General features: G+C 36.0%; 1 protein-coding gene across 8 annotated transcripts in view; it reads left to right on the forward strand.

Annotated features, from left to right (window-relative positions):
- Positions 1-15,265, forward strand: part of by (focal adhesion protein tensin) — a 120,990-nt gene that overhangs the window by 52,380 nt on the left and 53,345 nt on the right. For 5 of the 8 annotated variants that reach the window (XM_074085690.1, XM_074085693.1, XM_074085692.1 and 2 more), the window contains one exon: positions 6,158-6,226. The exons of 1 other annotated variant lie outside the window; for it this stretch is intronic. In XM_074085690.1, coding sequence (XP_073941791.1) covers positions 6,158-6,226 — 69 coding nt within the window. Of the gene's footprint in view, positions 1-5,651; positions 5,753-6,157; positions 6,227-9,298; positions 9,756-15,265 lie in introns of those variants that run through there. 2 more of the 8 variants (XM_074085698.1, XM_074085696.1) reach the window with 2 other exon arrangements.

Consider the following 15,265-nt stretch of genomic DNA (forward strand, 5'->3'; position numbering starts at 1 on the left):
TTGAATAAGTGGTAAAACGGAACGAAGATGCTGGCGTATTTATATAAGGGGTATCTTAATCTTAACACGTATTATATTCGTGATAGCAGAAAGGTACACTGTCAATTTGATTGGCCGACTTTCATGGATACCGTATTCATCCGTGTTGTGTAGACGTATTCCTACTTGACCTTACTCTAATATCTCAACACTAATAAATGATATACAAACAGAACAAAGTAGCCGATTGGTTCCTAATTGCACCTTCTTCGCCGTACTAAGACTTGTGGTACGTTAGTACTATTATATATTCTGTGCTTGTGGCTTAATTTGAATTTATCGTTATCATTCTCTTCAGCTGTTTATGATACTATTCTTTGTCGTAGATTTCCTCCGGAATTGTATATATCTATAGATATACAAGGTTAAAAATTGTTTCATTTTTTGATATTTAACTCTACACTCATAATTTGTATTTGTCAGTTGCACTTCGACGTTTTAGAGGAAAATCAAACTGACAGCAAAACGGCCAGTATTATTTATCTAAATACGAGTAGTATACAATCTCGCTAAAACATTTAATTGGCGCATGTTGTATTCGTAAATTTTAGATTCGGCGCAATAAAAAAGGGAGTTCAAACACAACCTGATTTAAAACATAGTGAAATCGATTCTACTCTTGATTCTGAGCAAACTACTTTCTGGTTTTCAGTTATTAAATTAATACTTACATATACAAGGATAGTTATGTAGTTATGTATGTATTGCTATCTGACATTAAATATTTTCTTTTATCAACGAACGTAAAAAAAAGTTATGTAGAGTTGTCATGTATTTCTCAGTTGCAGTTATTTTTGAAATCCGTCGCCAGTGTCGTAGATTAATTTGCTAAGGTTGTTTAATACAACTTAACCGACATAAAAGCTACAAAAGTACATTTTCTCATGGCACGGTAAAGGAAGCCACCCAGCATTAAAATTAATGTGAACGCGTCAGATACAATTAGACGGGAGAGTGAGCTGGGAAAATATTTTTTGAGCGAAGTTGGAACGAATTTTAAAGAATTAAAACATTAAACCATTACGTTCATAGTAACACGAATCCAAACAGTTTTACTGAAGCAAATTACGATCTTAGTATAATATGTACATAATTCTGTGTATACCTATAACTAACGCAGTAGATAACGCTCTACTATTCTACCCAAAAAAATAGCTACTAATTAACATTTCAAAATAATGTTTTAAATAAAAGTTTTATGCACGAACTAAATCCTTTGTAGGTAAGCGAACGGAAGAGATTTCACAAGAGCATAATTTTGAAATTGGATTGCCAGAATATGAGTGTGGGACGCCGCCGGCGGACCGCCCGTTCCCGTAATTAATAGCAACATGCTTACAAATTGTGTCTTAACTGCCACTCGCGTGATACCACACTACCACCAGGCACCACAGCCGGGCGGAAATTAAAATTACATGCCTTTCTTAATTAGGTAAGTACAAATACAAGTGACGTCTGTGTTTTCTGTTTATGGATATTTTGAGTTCAGCGAGAAATTAATTACGCTTAAAACGGTGGCTGCTCGTTGCGACACTTTCAACAATTGCGTAAGCAACTGATTGAATTTGAGAACTTTGCAATCAATTGCGTCAATGCAAACTTTTGTTTTGACTACTTGAGAACAAGAAATTTTAAAAATAGCTTTGTGTTTTGTTCATCAATGAAATAATAACTTAATAATAATTTTAATGCTTTTGTTTTGTTCTACTTAGTTAATAAAATAAATAAAAAATAATAAATATCATGGGACACTTGACACCAATTGACCTAGTCCCAAACTAAGCAAAGCTTGTACTGTGGATACTAGGCAACGGATAAACAAACTTATATAGATAAATACATACTTAAATACATATTAAACACCCAAGACTCGAGAACAAATATTCGTATTATTCATACAAATATCTGCCCCGGCCGGGAATCGAACCCGGGACCTCAAGCTTCGTAGTCAGGTTCTCTAACCACTTGGCCATCCGGTCATCAAATTTAATTGAGTTTAATTGAGTGTTTGAATCGCCGCTCGTCCATAGTTCTAATTCGGGGCGGTCTGTGCGTAACCGCGGCTACCATGAAAAGATTCAAGAACTATGAAAATAAACTGTTGAGTATTAACTTCGCGATTTCCTGATCGACCTAATAAACATCAGTAAGTGGGGGTCTGCAGTCGATCAACTCAAATGGGGCCGGTACCGTGGCCGCGCGCCTCACGGGACTAGGAGTGGTGATCAAATAGCTTTATTTTAACGGCAATGCGGCATGTGGAGTTCTCCACGTCTTGCCGTTTACTATCGATAAAATAGCATTCCTTACGATTGCAAAGGATAACTCTGAAGTTAATGCGCTATGTCAAGAAAATAATCACACTTCACAAAACTCAAAGTAGACGGTAGAAAGCAAAGCGATAGAGATTTTATTGTACCAATGGGAAGTAAAACAAGAACCAAGTAGCATTTTTCAGCAGTTTACAAAGACGTCAAAAATATGTGTAAGTAACACGTAGATGTGGAGATACCCCCTTTCGGTCTTACATAGACAGATGTTTTATTTTATCAATGTAAATTCTTGACACTTAGTGGAAATTTTAGTTAATTTTTTATGTTTTGTCTACTTGGTATTTACTCGTAATGGTTCGAAATAATGAATCAGCTGATTTAAAAGTCATAGACTACTTAGTAGGTAATTAATTTGATGTTTACTGAACTAAAATTAAATTATTCGTTAAAAAGTACGTACAACTTTCTTCGGTTATTGTTATTACTTTTCACAAATTATTTACAGGGGTGAAGTACAATTACAAACGTTAAGTAGATGTACTACTGATTTTCTATCTGCTTATACGGATTCGTTTCATTTACTTCACACCTTAGTCATTTTATCTTAGTTAAAGTAATATTTCACGAAATGAATACAGAATAGCTTCTCATTTCTGTGAATGTCATTAGTAGCTCGATTTATAAATGTCCGAAAGCCCGTGAGAGATGTCCAGCAATAAGTTACCGCCAGTTGTTAGCGAACTACTCTCGTAGTTTAAGTACCTATTCTATTGTACTTGCCTCTTTCGTGTAAACAGTTGCTTGGATTTAGTACATGTTACGATTGATTTCTGTAAAACTATTTCCGCTAGGATATTTGACACCAAAGCAATTCCCCCTTACATTTTGTATGACAATTGCAAAATTTATCGCGTGTTTGCCAGCTCTATATCTAATTTCAAAGCAACTAAAAAACGTATTTTAATCATTTAACTTGTTCATATTTAAAATTAAATGTTGGTTTTTATTATAGAGCTGTGAACAATTTCAATATTGACCAACGATGTCAATAGTAGTGACTATGAGTGTTGTGCCATCGTTAGGTTTGCGCTCTGCTCTAGTCTGACATAAGAGCGACATATTAGTATTTTATAGCCTCGTCTATTATTTTATGTTTATATTATACGTAACACCGTGGCCTTAGCTAGACGTGATGATATAAACTTAATAGTTCTTTCATACCAGATCTTGAAATTTTTCCTTCGAAGTAAAAGTTAGATTGAATCGATATTATTGCAGTAAAGTCAAGCTATACTTAGTCAATTATTACCAATTTTTTTTGCACCTCTTTCACTTAAGGTCTAATTAAAAATAGTTTCACAAGTTTGCGTTTAGTGGCATCTTTTGTTTGTTTGTTTATACTCTTTATTGTACAAAAAGGAAAAACAAAAAGCTTACATAAATAAAAGTAAAGTGTTAAGTACAAAGGCGGACTTATCCCTGCAGAGATCTCTGCCAGTCAACCTTTGAGTGGTAGAGGAGCAATCAACAAACAAGGATCGACAAATAGAGCAAAACATTCTTTTATATTGGCTGAATGGCTTCTGATTCCCAAACGGTGTGAAAAATTCTTTGTTCACTTTCAGAGAGGTAACTAGGTAGAGGCATTCAAATAAAGATAATTAAGTGAGCTTATCCAAATAATTGTGCGCGACAATATTTCCCAATAAGCCCAGCTGCGATATCTCAGTACTTAAGTTCATTTGAATTATGATAACAAGTTTAATGACTCTTTAATTTACAAATTTACGGTAACGTTTACGGTTTACGGTGGTGGAGTTGTGAAACTTTGGAAAGTACCTATACTTTGTCATCATATTCAGTGAGACAGAAAAAATCGCTGTAATTACTATATACTATCATTATTGAGATTGTGTCGTCAAGTGATACGTCCGTATATATTTACCTGTGTCACGTTTGTTCACTCTTGAATTATGATGTGTAACGTAAGGTTTCTCCACATCACCCATCATTATGTCATTATCAGCGAGAACCTTTTACCATCAAGAATTTAAGAAAAATAATTAAATGTATATCACGATCAATTATTTTCAAGTAAAATTTAAGAAACCGGATTTACGTATTTCATATTTCAAAAGGTAAAGTTGAAATTCAAGTCCGTAATTTGCATTTAAACAAAATGGTGCTCAACAACGGCATTCGCGATACGGTACGCCAGGGTACTGTTTACCATAAACAATGTGTTTTTCAATATGCATAAATTGCCAGAAGTTTCACCTACGAAGCGAACGGCGAGTAATGGTGGTCCGTGACGTACCGGCCACGGACTAGGCCGAGTACCTGCGAATACTGTAATTTATTCTGAATATGCCTTTAGAAATTCTCCCGCGGAATCCGTGAAGAATGTTAGGTATAAATCTTGCAGTGATGCAGTGATTGCCTTTTAACCGGTCGTTTACTTATCGTATTCTGGTCCATACCAGGTACTAATATTAAACTTTTGAAATTGCACAGAAGTTTATAGCATAACTGGAGTTTACAACATAAGAAAAGTGTCTACAATTATAGTAAGAGTTTATAGCTTTCGTACGACTAACATTAACATTACTTTAACAGCTTATAATAGCTTCTGGACACGGTCACATAGCTAGTAAGAAAAGCTATCAATTTTAATGAGAAACCTCCGAGGTATATGTAGATACATGAACCATGTATTATTATGCATATCTACCATAGAGCACGGCACGGTTGTGACAAATGGAGAAGATATCGCGATAATAGACAACAGCTACCAAGTGAAGCCCCTGGGCGGACTGATTTGAGCACAGAACAGCCCGTACCTAATTGTGCTTAAACTAATACACATGATTTTATAGCTATTCTTAAAGCGATAATTTTCTTTTGTTACATATTTTATTTAGTATCGGACTTAACACAAGAATAATCAAATAATTGAGTTTGCAAAAAAATCCTGAAATATACAATATACAAGGTGTCTTTCAATTGTACCGGAATGATTCATGCAGCTGCTGGTTCGGATAGCTGCACTGAATATCCCCGTAAATGTTTTTTGGAATTTTTCAAATGCAATTCATACATGTAATATACATTAATCGATGTTCAATAGCCTGCTAAAATATTTCGCAATCAAACAACAAACTGAATAAAAAAAAACTTTAATAATGTCTAAGCCGTCTAGGCCTAGATTTAGATATCTAAAAATTTTAATTAAAGTAGCACTTGCAGTAGCTTTTTCAGCGCAATAAAATTTGTTGTTTGATAGTAGGAGAGATTTGGCAAGGCTGAGTCGCGAATAGAGAATAGTAGAGCAAGGTCAGCTCCGCGTTAGCTCCGTCTGTTGTGCACCTACATATTTGATATATCTGCAGATCTTTTACGTTTATGTTGACTGCACCTACCGTAGCACTAAACTGAATAAGGTAAACCTCAACATTAATATTTATGGTAGAACGGTGTAGGTTTGAAGCATGTGATTTGTGGTTTGTGAACAGTATCTATCGGTAAGGGATTAGATATTTTTACGAATGAATATGATCACTGCTTATAGATTAAGAAAACATGTATTATTTCACGTTTGTATAGAAGGAACCTAATTGTTATTTTATGTACCTACATGGAGAACCTGCTGGCTAATTTATTAGAATACGTTAGTTATGCAATACAAAGACTCTACAGTAAAGGTGTTGTTTTCTTGTCGGGTTGTATAACGTGATTGTTAGTCGTAGTCGACAATAATGGTAGCACAGACACATTTTTCTGCTCTCCCTGTTTCCCGCGGGGAGAAATTGACCCAGTTAATGGAGCATGAGGACTGATTGTTGCAGGTGTCGGGCGCGGCGGAGCTGGCGGAGCAGCTCGGCCCGGTGCAGACTCTCACGCACTCGCAAAATCCTGTAAGTAGCTAGATGGGATTTTAATGATCTTCAGGGCATGTTTCACTAGTCTTTGAAATATTTGTGTGACTAATATCTGTGATGCCGGCTCTTTTTGTCTTGTCCGAATAAACAGGGACGGCATTTCATTTGTCAGTCACATAAAATTTATAAATGAGCGGTGAAATAGGCCGTTAAGCACATAATTTTCTTGTGCATTGGTAGAATGCCTTACTATTTTTAACAAAATTAACCTGTTTTTGAGCAAATCACGCCAGTAAACAGTACATTGAACCCCGACCGTTACTAAACCATACTTGGTTAATTATTTAAAAACAACACGATATCAGGTCCTAATGTAATTTCATAACCATAATGTACAAAAGATAGGTACCTGCTTACACCTTAAAACCGACCGTAAACGGAATGTTTCTCCGGTTATTGCGGTAAAAATGTAATTTAAATGAGCTCGTAATAATTACTATCAGAGCCACCACAAAGGTTCTGGTCATTAAACTTTCACGTTTTTGGCGTTGAAGAATATCGGACGTACGAGCTGCGAGATACTGCTGATATAAGGGGCTGTTTGCAGCTGAAAATTGCTGAGATTACTTCCCATTATGATTATGATGATGAGACGTGAACAAGAAAGTGGCACGATCGCGGACGGCGGCCGGGCCGGTCGGCCAGACGTGGCTCACGCGTCAAAGGTTTAATTTTCACACTACTTGGGAAACTCGGCTCGTTTCAACCATTATTCTACATTATTTTCACCTTAGCTATTAACCTGTATATAAAATTGGATAAAAATCATGATCAAGTGTTCAGCCGTTTGAACTAAATAGCATCTCTCTTGTATAGTGCATGTTTTCACTTTATTGATATGATATTCGCACATTTGCGACAAAACTGTGACATCTGGTAATATCGCAACTTTGGAGATAGCACAGTTTTGTCGCAAATAAGCATTTGCTCTTTTATAAATATTGTTTTCGCCTATTTGTATGCTATTTGTATGACACATTATAATACCTAATGAAACTAAAATTGTGGCTTGCTCAAATGGCGGTAAGTTTCTATTTTGTAGGTACTGAAATTACCTGCCACTTGCATTTTTATCCACATCGACAGGTTTATTGAACAGGCATATTGAATTACAACGTTCAAGCTTAGTCGGAGCGGGACATGTTGTCGGAGTGTTAGCACGCCATAGCAAGGATTTAGAAAGTGCTAACGACACTTCAAACATCAACTATTCCACGCTGCGGCGCTACATTCCGACCTCTATGGTACTCTCTTCCTGCTCTTATACAAACATTACTAGTAACCTTTAGCTCCATCTATCCCATTTGTTATGCTATGATGTTATCCATCGCATTGCCCGGTTTCTTAAATAAACAGTTCAGGCTAAACCCCAAATTAAACAATAAAACACACGGAACAAGATTAGGTACTTATCATTCGTTCAGAATAATTATGTATACATATATACAATTTCGTATTTATTTATAATATATTCAACATCAGGCATCAAGGGTCAGTGTAATACTTCTTACTTAGTTTAAAAGCACTTACTTCGTTTAGTGCTATTAAATTCTCATTGAAATTAATGTCCATTTAGACCTTCGGGTAAGGTTGGCGCGCACTTATTCACTAAATGGTTATAAATGAATATTGATTCTGAAAGAATGTAACCGGGAGCGAACTAGGTATTTATACGTCCTTAGTTTTTTTTTTATTTGATTTGATTTGATGATTTTTGAAGAAGTGATCTTGCAAAATTCGGTCAGTTTAATTTAATGAGCATTCAGTATACAAAATTAGATTACTTGCTTGAAGAAATTATACTATAAATCCCAAATAAAATTATAAACAAATATACCAAGGGATCATCAAAGCTCAAAACAAAGCGAAACAATGGTGAAATTCTAAATATTTAAAAGTTGAAAAAAAAAGAATTCTAGAGGTAGAGTTCAAGTGGTTCAAGCATTTTACGTCAAAAGCTTAAGATTTAGTTACAAAGACAATTATAGGTAATTATCCATTTAATTTATATTCTTTATAGTTACACCTCGTCTTTTACATAGGTATTCCTAATGCCAGTTGCCTTTTATTTTATTTAATAATATTTTTACTGACGTCAAACAGTGAATTATAAGCAGCAGCTGGGTGTTCTATCCTAGTTCTCTGATCCCAATATACCAATGTTATTGCTCAAAGCACGTTTCACGGAGTAATTGACATGTGTCAAACGCAGGTCGACTTTGATTTGTCCAACTATAGCTCGTTGTTTATGTAAACAGCGGATGCAACGTTTATTCATTCGGATGTAGAGATCGTTTGCACAAACTATTGCTTTATATTTGGATGGAAGTAAAATGGAAAAGTTAATTAATTGGCTATATTATAAGAGGCATTGCCACAACAGGAGAATAAAACCGCTTAGCATTATTATAGCGTTACTAGTAAGTTTCGTGGTAACAGGAATAAGTTCACCTTCCAATCCAACTGTTTCTGTAACAAACATATCCATAACCAACCTGCAAAACGGACCTATAAAATATGTATTGGTAATTTACTGAATATAAAAATTGTAAAAGCATGTGAAGTTGCCATCGCATTATTGCATTTTTCAGTTACCTAATGGGTAAAGCTCACGAGCGTTTTTCCCGCCCGTTCCGGTGTGTTATGAATATTGATGCATACGAGAGATGACCCGTTTCTACTTATACAAGGATGAATACTCACTTAAAAAGAGAAACTACTTGTATCAGAAGTTAACGCAAATAGTTATCGTATGCATCAATATTCATAACAAACTGGAACGGGCGGGCAAAAAACTCGTAAGCCTTACCCCAATAAGACTTAAATTGGCAGATTATATTTTAAATTTAAAGTTATGAAGTTATAATTTATGAATTCGCAATTTACCTTTACAAATTACGGTACGCGATAAAAACTAATAAAATGGGTAGGTGTTAAAGTTAAAGATGATTGATGTGCAAAAATATTGGAGGGCGGGAGCGCCCGCCCGGTTCCTGTCGAAGCGTGAATGCGAAAGTGACTCGAAGCGGTGAGGTGACGCCGAGCGCGCGGCAGCCGGCGCGCCGCGGACAGTGCGCGGCCGGCGCCCGGCACGACCATACACCGGTGACACCCACGCGGCATGCGTCTCCGCCACCGTCGCACGTGCGACTATTAGCATTATATCACTACAATGTAAAAAGGCGGGAGCACTCGGCAGTTGTAGCGATTTTTTAAGAATCGCTATTAACTAGCCATTACTAAATGAAAAGTGTATAGTTGTCTACTATTTTTTGTATGCAAAAAAAGTGTGAACTTGGTGCGTTTCAAAGTGGTGATTTTAAGTTCCAAAATCTTTAAAGTGGCTCCGTAGAATAATGAGGTTCGCCGTCTGAAGCGAGAGGCGTTTATGCGCAGCGCCCGCGGCAACCACGGCTTTAAGATGAAGTTGTTCAAGAGGAGGCTGTCGTTCAGCGGCGATAAACAGAAACAAGTTTCCCGCTCAGACGATCCCTTTGAAAACGAGGTATACCCAGCCGGCCACTCGACCCGCACATTGGGACAATACGCCATCCTCTATCTTCCTGAACCCTTGTTTGTTTTTTTAAGCACGCGCCAACGATGTTTCTTGCTTATCTCACATGTCTCTAAAATTAATTTGCCCCTCATCAATCTTAATTTATTAAGAAGACGGCAGCGGTAACATAACAGTGTATGTTTCGATTAATCTTCATGGAAAAGTTATGCTCAACAAAACAAGCTCTTTCTGTTGATAACGATATCGGAGAGGTCTTGAAGCCGAATGTATATACTTACGTATAGTATAGCTCGTATGCGGGCGGTACCTACATTTCAACATTGAACTGATAAGCATTTTATTAGGTAGGTACTGCTAGTTTTTCTAGCGTGAGCGTGGCGCCCTGCGCGCTTTGCAAAGTAAATTGAGAGGCAAGGTTATCTTATCGGAGACGCGAGGCAACGGAGGCCGCGCGGAGGATCCGCCGAGTTAAGCCAATAGCCACTTGCAATTTTATTCTGCGATCGTTTACGACTTCTGGCATCCGTTATTTATGCTCCCCGTAGCATACTCACTAACCATGTAATGTATGCTGTCCGATGAGCGTGAGCGTCTAGACACTAGTCGGATGTTCATTGAGCCTTCTGTTGTTCATCTTACTGAAAGCCATCATTTCTTGTCATGAAATCCAACTCGCAAACATTCATTAATTTGTAGTAGCTATAAAGGAAAATATTTAAATTTTCGCAATTTTAATTCGTGTTTGGGCCATTTTTTGTTGTTGTTTTTTTTGAGTTCCTTTAACTAAATTTTCAGTTTAGTTACGAAATCTCCATTCATTTTGTGTAACCCAATGGAAAAATTTGTAGGGCATAGTGTGAAATTGGGCTTACCATAATCAGAATTTAAGCAACTTTACCAATTCACCAAATTGCATTGAAATCTGAGATTTTTTTTATTGACAACAAAATAAAAAATGGCCCGTTTAGGTCTCTGGTGTAGGTAAATAAATAAAATACCGCCACCGCCCTGACTTTGCACCGGTATAATACCTACCTATGTTATGTGAGTTAATCCATCCCGCAAGCGTCTTCTATCTCACTTACTCATATGTGTATATCTAGAGATTTTTAATCCATTCTTTCACACTTGCACGGAATTTTCTAAACATTCTCTTTCATTACATATGAACCTTTCCTTGACAATTACAAAGTTAACAAGAAATAAATTAACCAAATGGCTGCACCAACATTTTTTTATTTCTTCATTAATGTTTATTAATATAAATGAGATTTAAATTCGCGAAAAGACGCCTAAGAACAAGTACAGTTAAGGGCAAAGATATCGACACGGCCAAAGTTGCAAAAATATGTATGCACGGCGTTAATGTTATGTGCGTAAAGTCAATGTACAATGCAAGAGTTGAAAGAAAAAACTTAACCTGTGTGTACCTACCTACAAGGACGACACGTTCAATGTGTAAAGTATGTTGAATGCAAGTTGTTTAGTCAGATGCTAAACTCATCGTCAATGTCAAACATTAATAAACAAAAGTCATTCATACAAGTAGGTACATGCCAATCAACATAATTTTATGCCGTCCTGTGAGTACCTATAATCATAACATGACGCACGTTATCTAAGTAAGTATGTTCTAGCCTAGGCTATGATCGTATATAAACTCATTAGAGTATTTCCCTACTCAAGGCTTATTGTTATCGGCTTTCATGTCTGCGTTTATATCGCATTTGTGAAGGCATAGTCACATTAAGGATAGAGTTAAACAGAGAATGCGACCTTTTAAAGACTCTGCTTCGTGTTAGTTGGCTTGTTTACATTATGTTTGGCAGAAGCCTACTATACATAAAAATAATAGACTTATATTCTACGTTTTTACAATGAAAGGCTTAGCAAATAGGCATGGGCTGAAAATTAGTGGTAATTGAGGGTATCAAACTGAAATAACAAACAAATTCAAATATTACTTCCAACAAACAGATGACATGCCGAAGATATATAACTCGTTAGACAAGAGTTGAGGAGCAAAGCCACGGGTTCAATCTCGTTAATTGGAGTTGTTTCGTTCCGCGCAACATCAAGGGTAAATAAATTAGCAAAAGGACGGATTCCAAATCCGACTCTACCCTCTACGTCTTCAATTTCTTGTAAAACAATCTTGTTTTAATTAAAATGAATTACTTCTTATTATAGGTAGACGACTGGTTTTGACCTATTGCATAATAGGTATATCAAGCTGTTTTATTGCAAGGCAGACAATTGACCTATTTAATAGTATATTTTTTATCGAGGGACTAAACTACGCCAATATATACCCAAGGGTGTCTATTTATCCGAGGGCTTATATTGGCTTTTAGGCTCGAGGTGAAAACACTATTTTTCACTTCGATTGGGAGAAAAAATAGTCATTTCTGTGAACGAATTAATGCGTTTCTTATTCCTCCAGTCCATAAAACTTTCATAGGTTTTTAAATAAATCTTTCTAGATTTCGGCGGCAAAAAATTATCAATTATGTATTTTGCTCTTTGCTCGACATCATAATTATCACTTGACGACATTGTGAGAATAATCAATTTATTTTAATCGTTTATGTTTTACGCTCTACAACAATTAAGTTTTCGCGGTAAGTATTTTTTTCCAACCAGAGACAGATATAACAAAATCGCATCGGCGATTTTCGTCATGAAAATGGTCGACACACAATTTTATTTTATGGCAAAAACTAAGCAAGTACTGGCTATTTGAGTTTATCTAAGTCACTCGAAGTAAATTAAAAAAAAAATATATCTTTTACTCCCTAGGGACTAAAGTACTCACTTTACTCCCGCCTCGTAAGGCTATATTGACCTACTTTAAGAGCATGATAAGTGAAAAAGTCACGTTGCACGTCGGTAGTTAATTCTGTACGAATATTTTAATATTTTTTTGCCTTTTACATAGCAAAATTACACTTCTACGATTATGAGGTGTTGAAACTTGATAAGAATAAAACTATGATTATGTAAATAAATAAATCCTAGATAAAATTATTATCATATCTTCACAGGTACTGCTATTCGTACAAACAATGTTCAGGTTTTAATGGTTTTGCCGTTTATTTTCTAATGAAAGGAAACATTTCTGCGGGGTCTTAAAATTGCATGCCAAATTAGGCGTGAAACAGCGATATATTTAGAATTCTAACTCTCACTAAGACTAACGATTTCTCCACAAAAGAAAGCATACTGTATGCTCAAGTGTTCACCTGCCTACATTGCATTCCGATTAACCGACAAGTTGACAAGTGTGAAATATCTTGTTATGAATGATTGAGTGCTTGCTAATGAATTATATTCCACTTCCCGGACACTAATAATAGTATTAACAAATAATTTTATGCTTACTCGTTATTATGACAAGATCTGGCTATCATCCAACCAATGATTTTTCGAGGGAAAAGTAAAAAGTAGTAAACATTTCAACATTTTTCTGAACTCGATGTCAATTTACGTACAATAAATATAGTAACCACAAAAACATCATGCTTCCACGATAGTCAAGATTGTCGTTCGTTTCCAACGGTGTAACAAATCCAATTTGCCGTATCAAAGAACGTGGTGCGGTCGGCTGGAGGCGTGGATAACTTTATTAATTCCTCGAGGTGGCTTATCTCGCCGATACGTGTCGAAAGTAGTAACGAAATGTTAAGTGCATGCGTGCGCCTACGCGTGCGCTCGATCATCGCACATCACAGTGCAGGCTGCGGCCCACGTGGGATGTTTATTATCTTATCTACCTGCTCGTTAATCCACCGTGCTATTTTCACACAATGTAGAGCAGAGATTTTGAAACCCGTAATGTGTACTAGTAATTCCGTTGCGGGTTACCAAACGACATTTATTTACAAGATAACAGTTAACCAGTAGCTGAATGAAATTAATTGTTCAAACGCCCTGCAAACTGAAAGCCCGATAATGAGCTATTTACTGCCCAAACGCGTAAATACATCATTAGATATTAATGTAACCGCGACTTGTTCACGTAATCAGACTTAGGTATGTAAATGGTAGTTGAAATAGAAATAGAAATATTTATTCGCTATTCGCACAAAACATAATAAAAATACATTAAAGAAAGAAAAAAAAACAACAATTTGCGAAATCGCGAAGCGGTCCCAGCTCAGCATAGTGTTGGCCGTGTAGGCCAATGCTGGTCTTCCGCTGTGACCGCTTGGCGACTTCACGGAAGGCGACAAAATTTCCTAAAAAAACAAACAAAAAGCAATAAAATCAAAATACAAAACTAATTACTTACAAATAAAAAAATAAAAAAAAAAAAAACACACAATGGAACTAAAATAACAAAACATTTGATTAGTTAAACTTTAGGAAATAGGAACTAAGTATGTCATGGGGTTACCTAGTCTCGAAACCATATCGTTAGCGCCTTTTTCGATTAGTTATAGCCAATATCCTGTGTAGAACGTTTGTGTTACAAAGAAGTCCATCTGAGCAGGCCAGCGCGTGACGTGAATGCTACGCAGACCTACTTTGGATCAGTGTACTGATCTGGCTACGCCAAAGCCGTACCTAACGAGTCCAGAGACTACATTGTCATTCAAAATAAGATAATGCAGCCTAAGCCCATGTTTAACTTGAAACCATAAAATACTTGAGTGACTAAAACTGCAAATTGTTGAACTGTTTGTACGTTACGACCTTTCCATGGCAATTTGGTCAGAATCTTTCTAGAAAGCGGACCATTGAGAGTTTTCTGCGGTATAATAAAGCGTTGACTTTGGTAATTTAGTTTACCTTTGAACCTTGAAATAAAATGGTGTTTTTTTATAAAAAAATACCATAGCGTATTCTCAGCTTTCTCAGCTTAACTGTAAAATCGGTTAGAAACTACTTATAGTATGCAAAAAAGTATTTTCATAGAATACCAGCAAAAGAATACTATTCATTCCAACCCGGATCTAAGATCTTATTGTTGACATGTAAGGCTTTTGGAATTGCCTTGGAGTACACATTACATTTGGTTCGCTAATGGCGTGTCTAAATTGTGTAATGATAGTCTTCGCTTTTTACTCGAATTAAATTAGCAACTTGGGTTAGCGTTAATAACGTCGGCCCAAAAATGTGTTATAATCTTAAGGACCTTGCATTTGCTATATATAGATTGCGAAGGTACTTGCGAGTCGAACATAATGGTGCCCATAATAATCGTAATATTAAATTAAATCAAAGTATAGACAAACTGATGGGTTTTTATAAATGCTAGACTTAATTAAAGCTAGTGAACTTCAAATAAATAAATAAAATGAAAATGAGGTAAACAAAAAAGTAATCTACTCTCTCTACATAATCTGTTTTTTTTTTGCAAATTTTATGTCCATAGTAGGTATCTTTCTTGTCCAAAAAGTTCAAAATTATTTGTTTAGGAGTATCTTTTTTTACGAGAAATTATACCTATTATGTTATGTTACATAATAAAAAGTGAAACTAATATACGGAAACCC

Source organism: Choristoneura fumiferana, chromosome 3 (genome assembly GCF_025370935.1).
Source record: "Choristoneura fumiferana chromosome 3, NRCan_CFum_1, whole genome shotgun sequence".
Taxonomy (NCBI): domain Eukaryota; kingdom Metazoa; phylum Arthropoda; class Insecta; order Lepidoptera; family Tortricidae; genus Choristoneura; species Choristoneura fumiferana.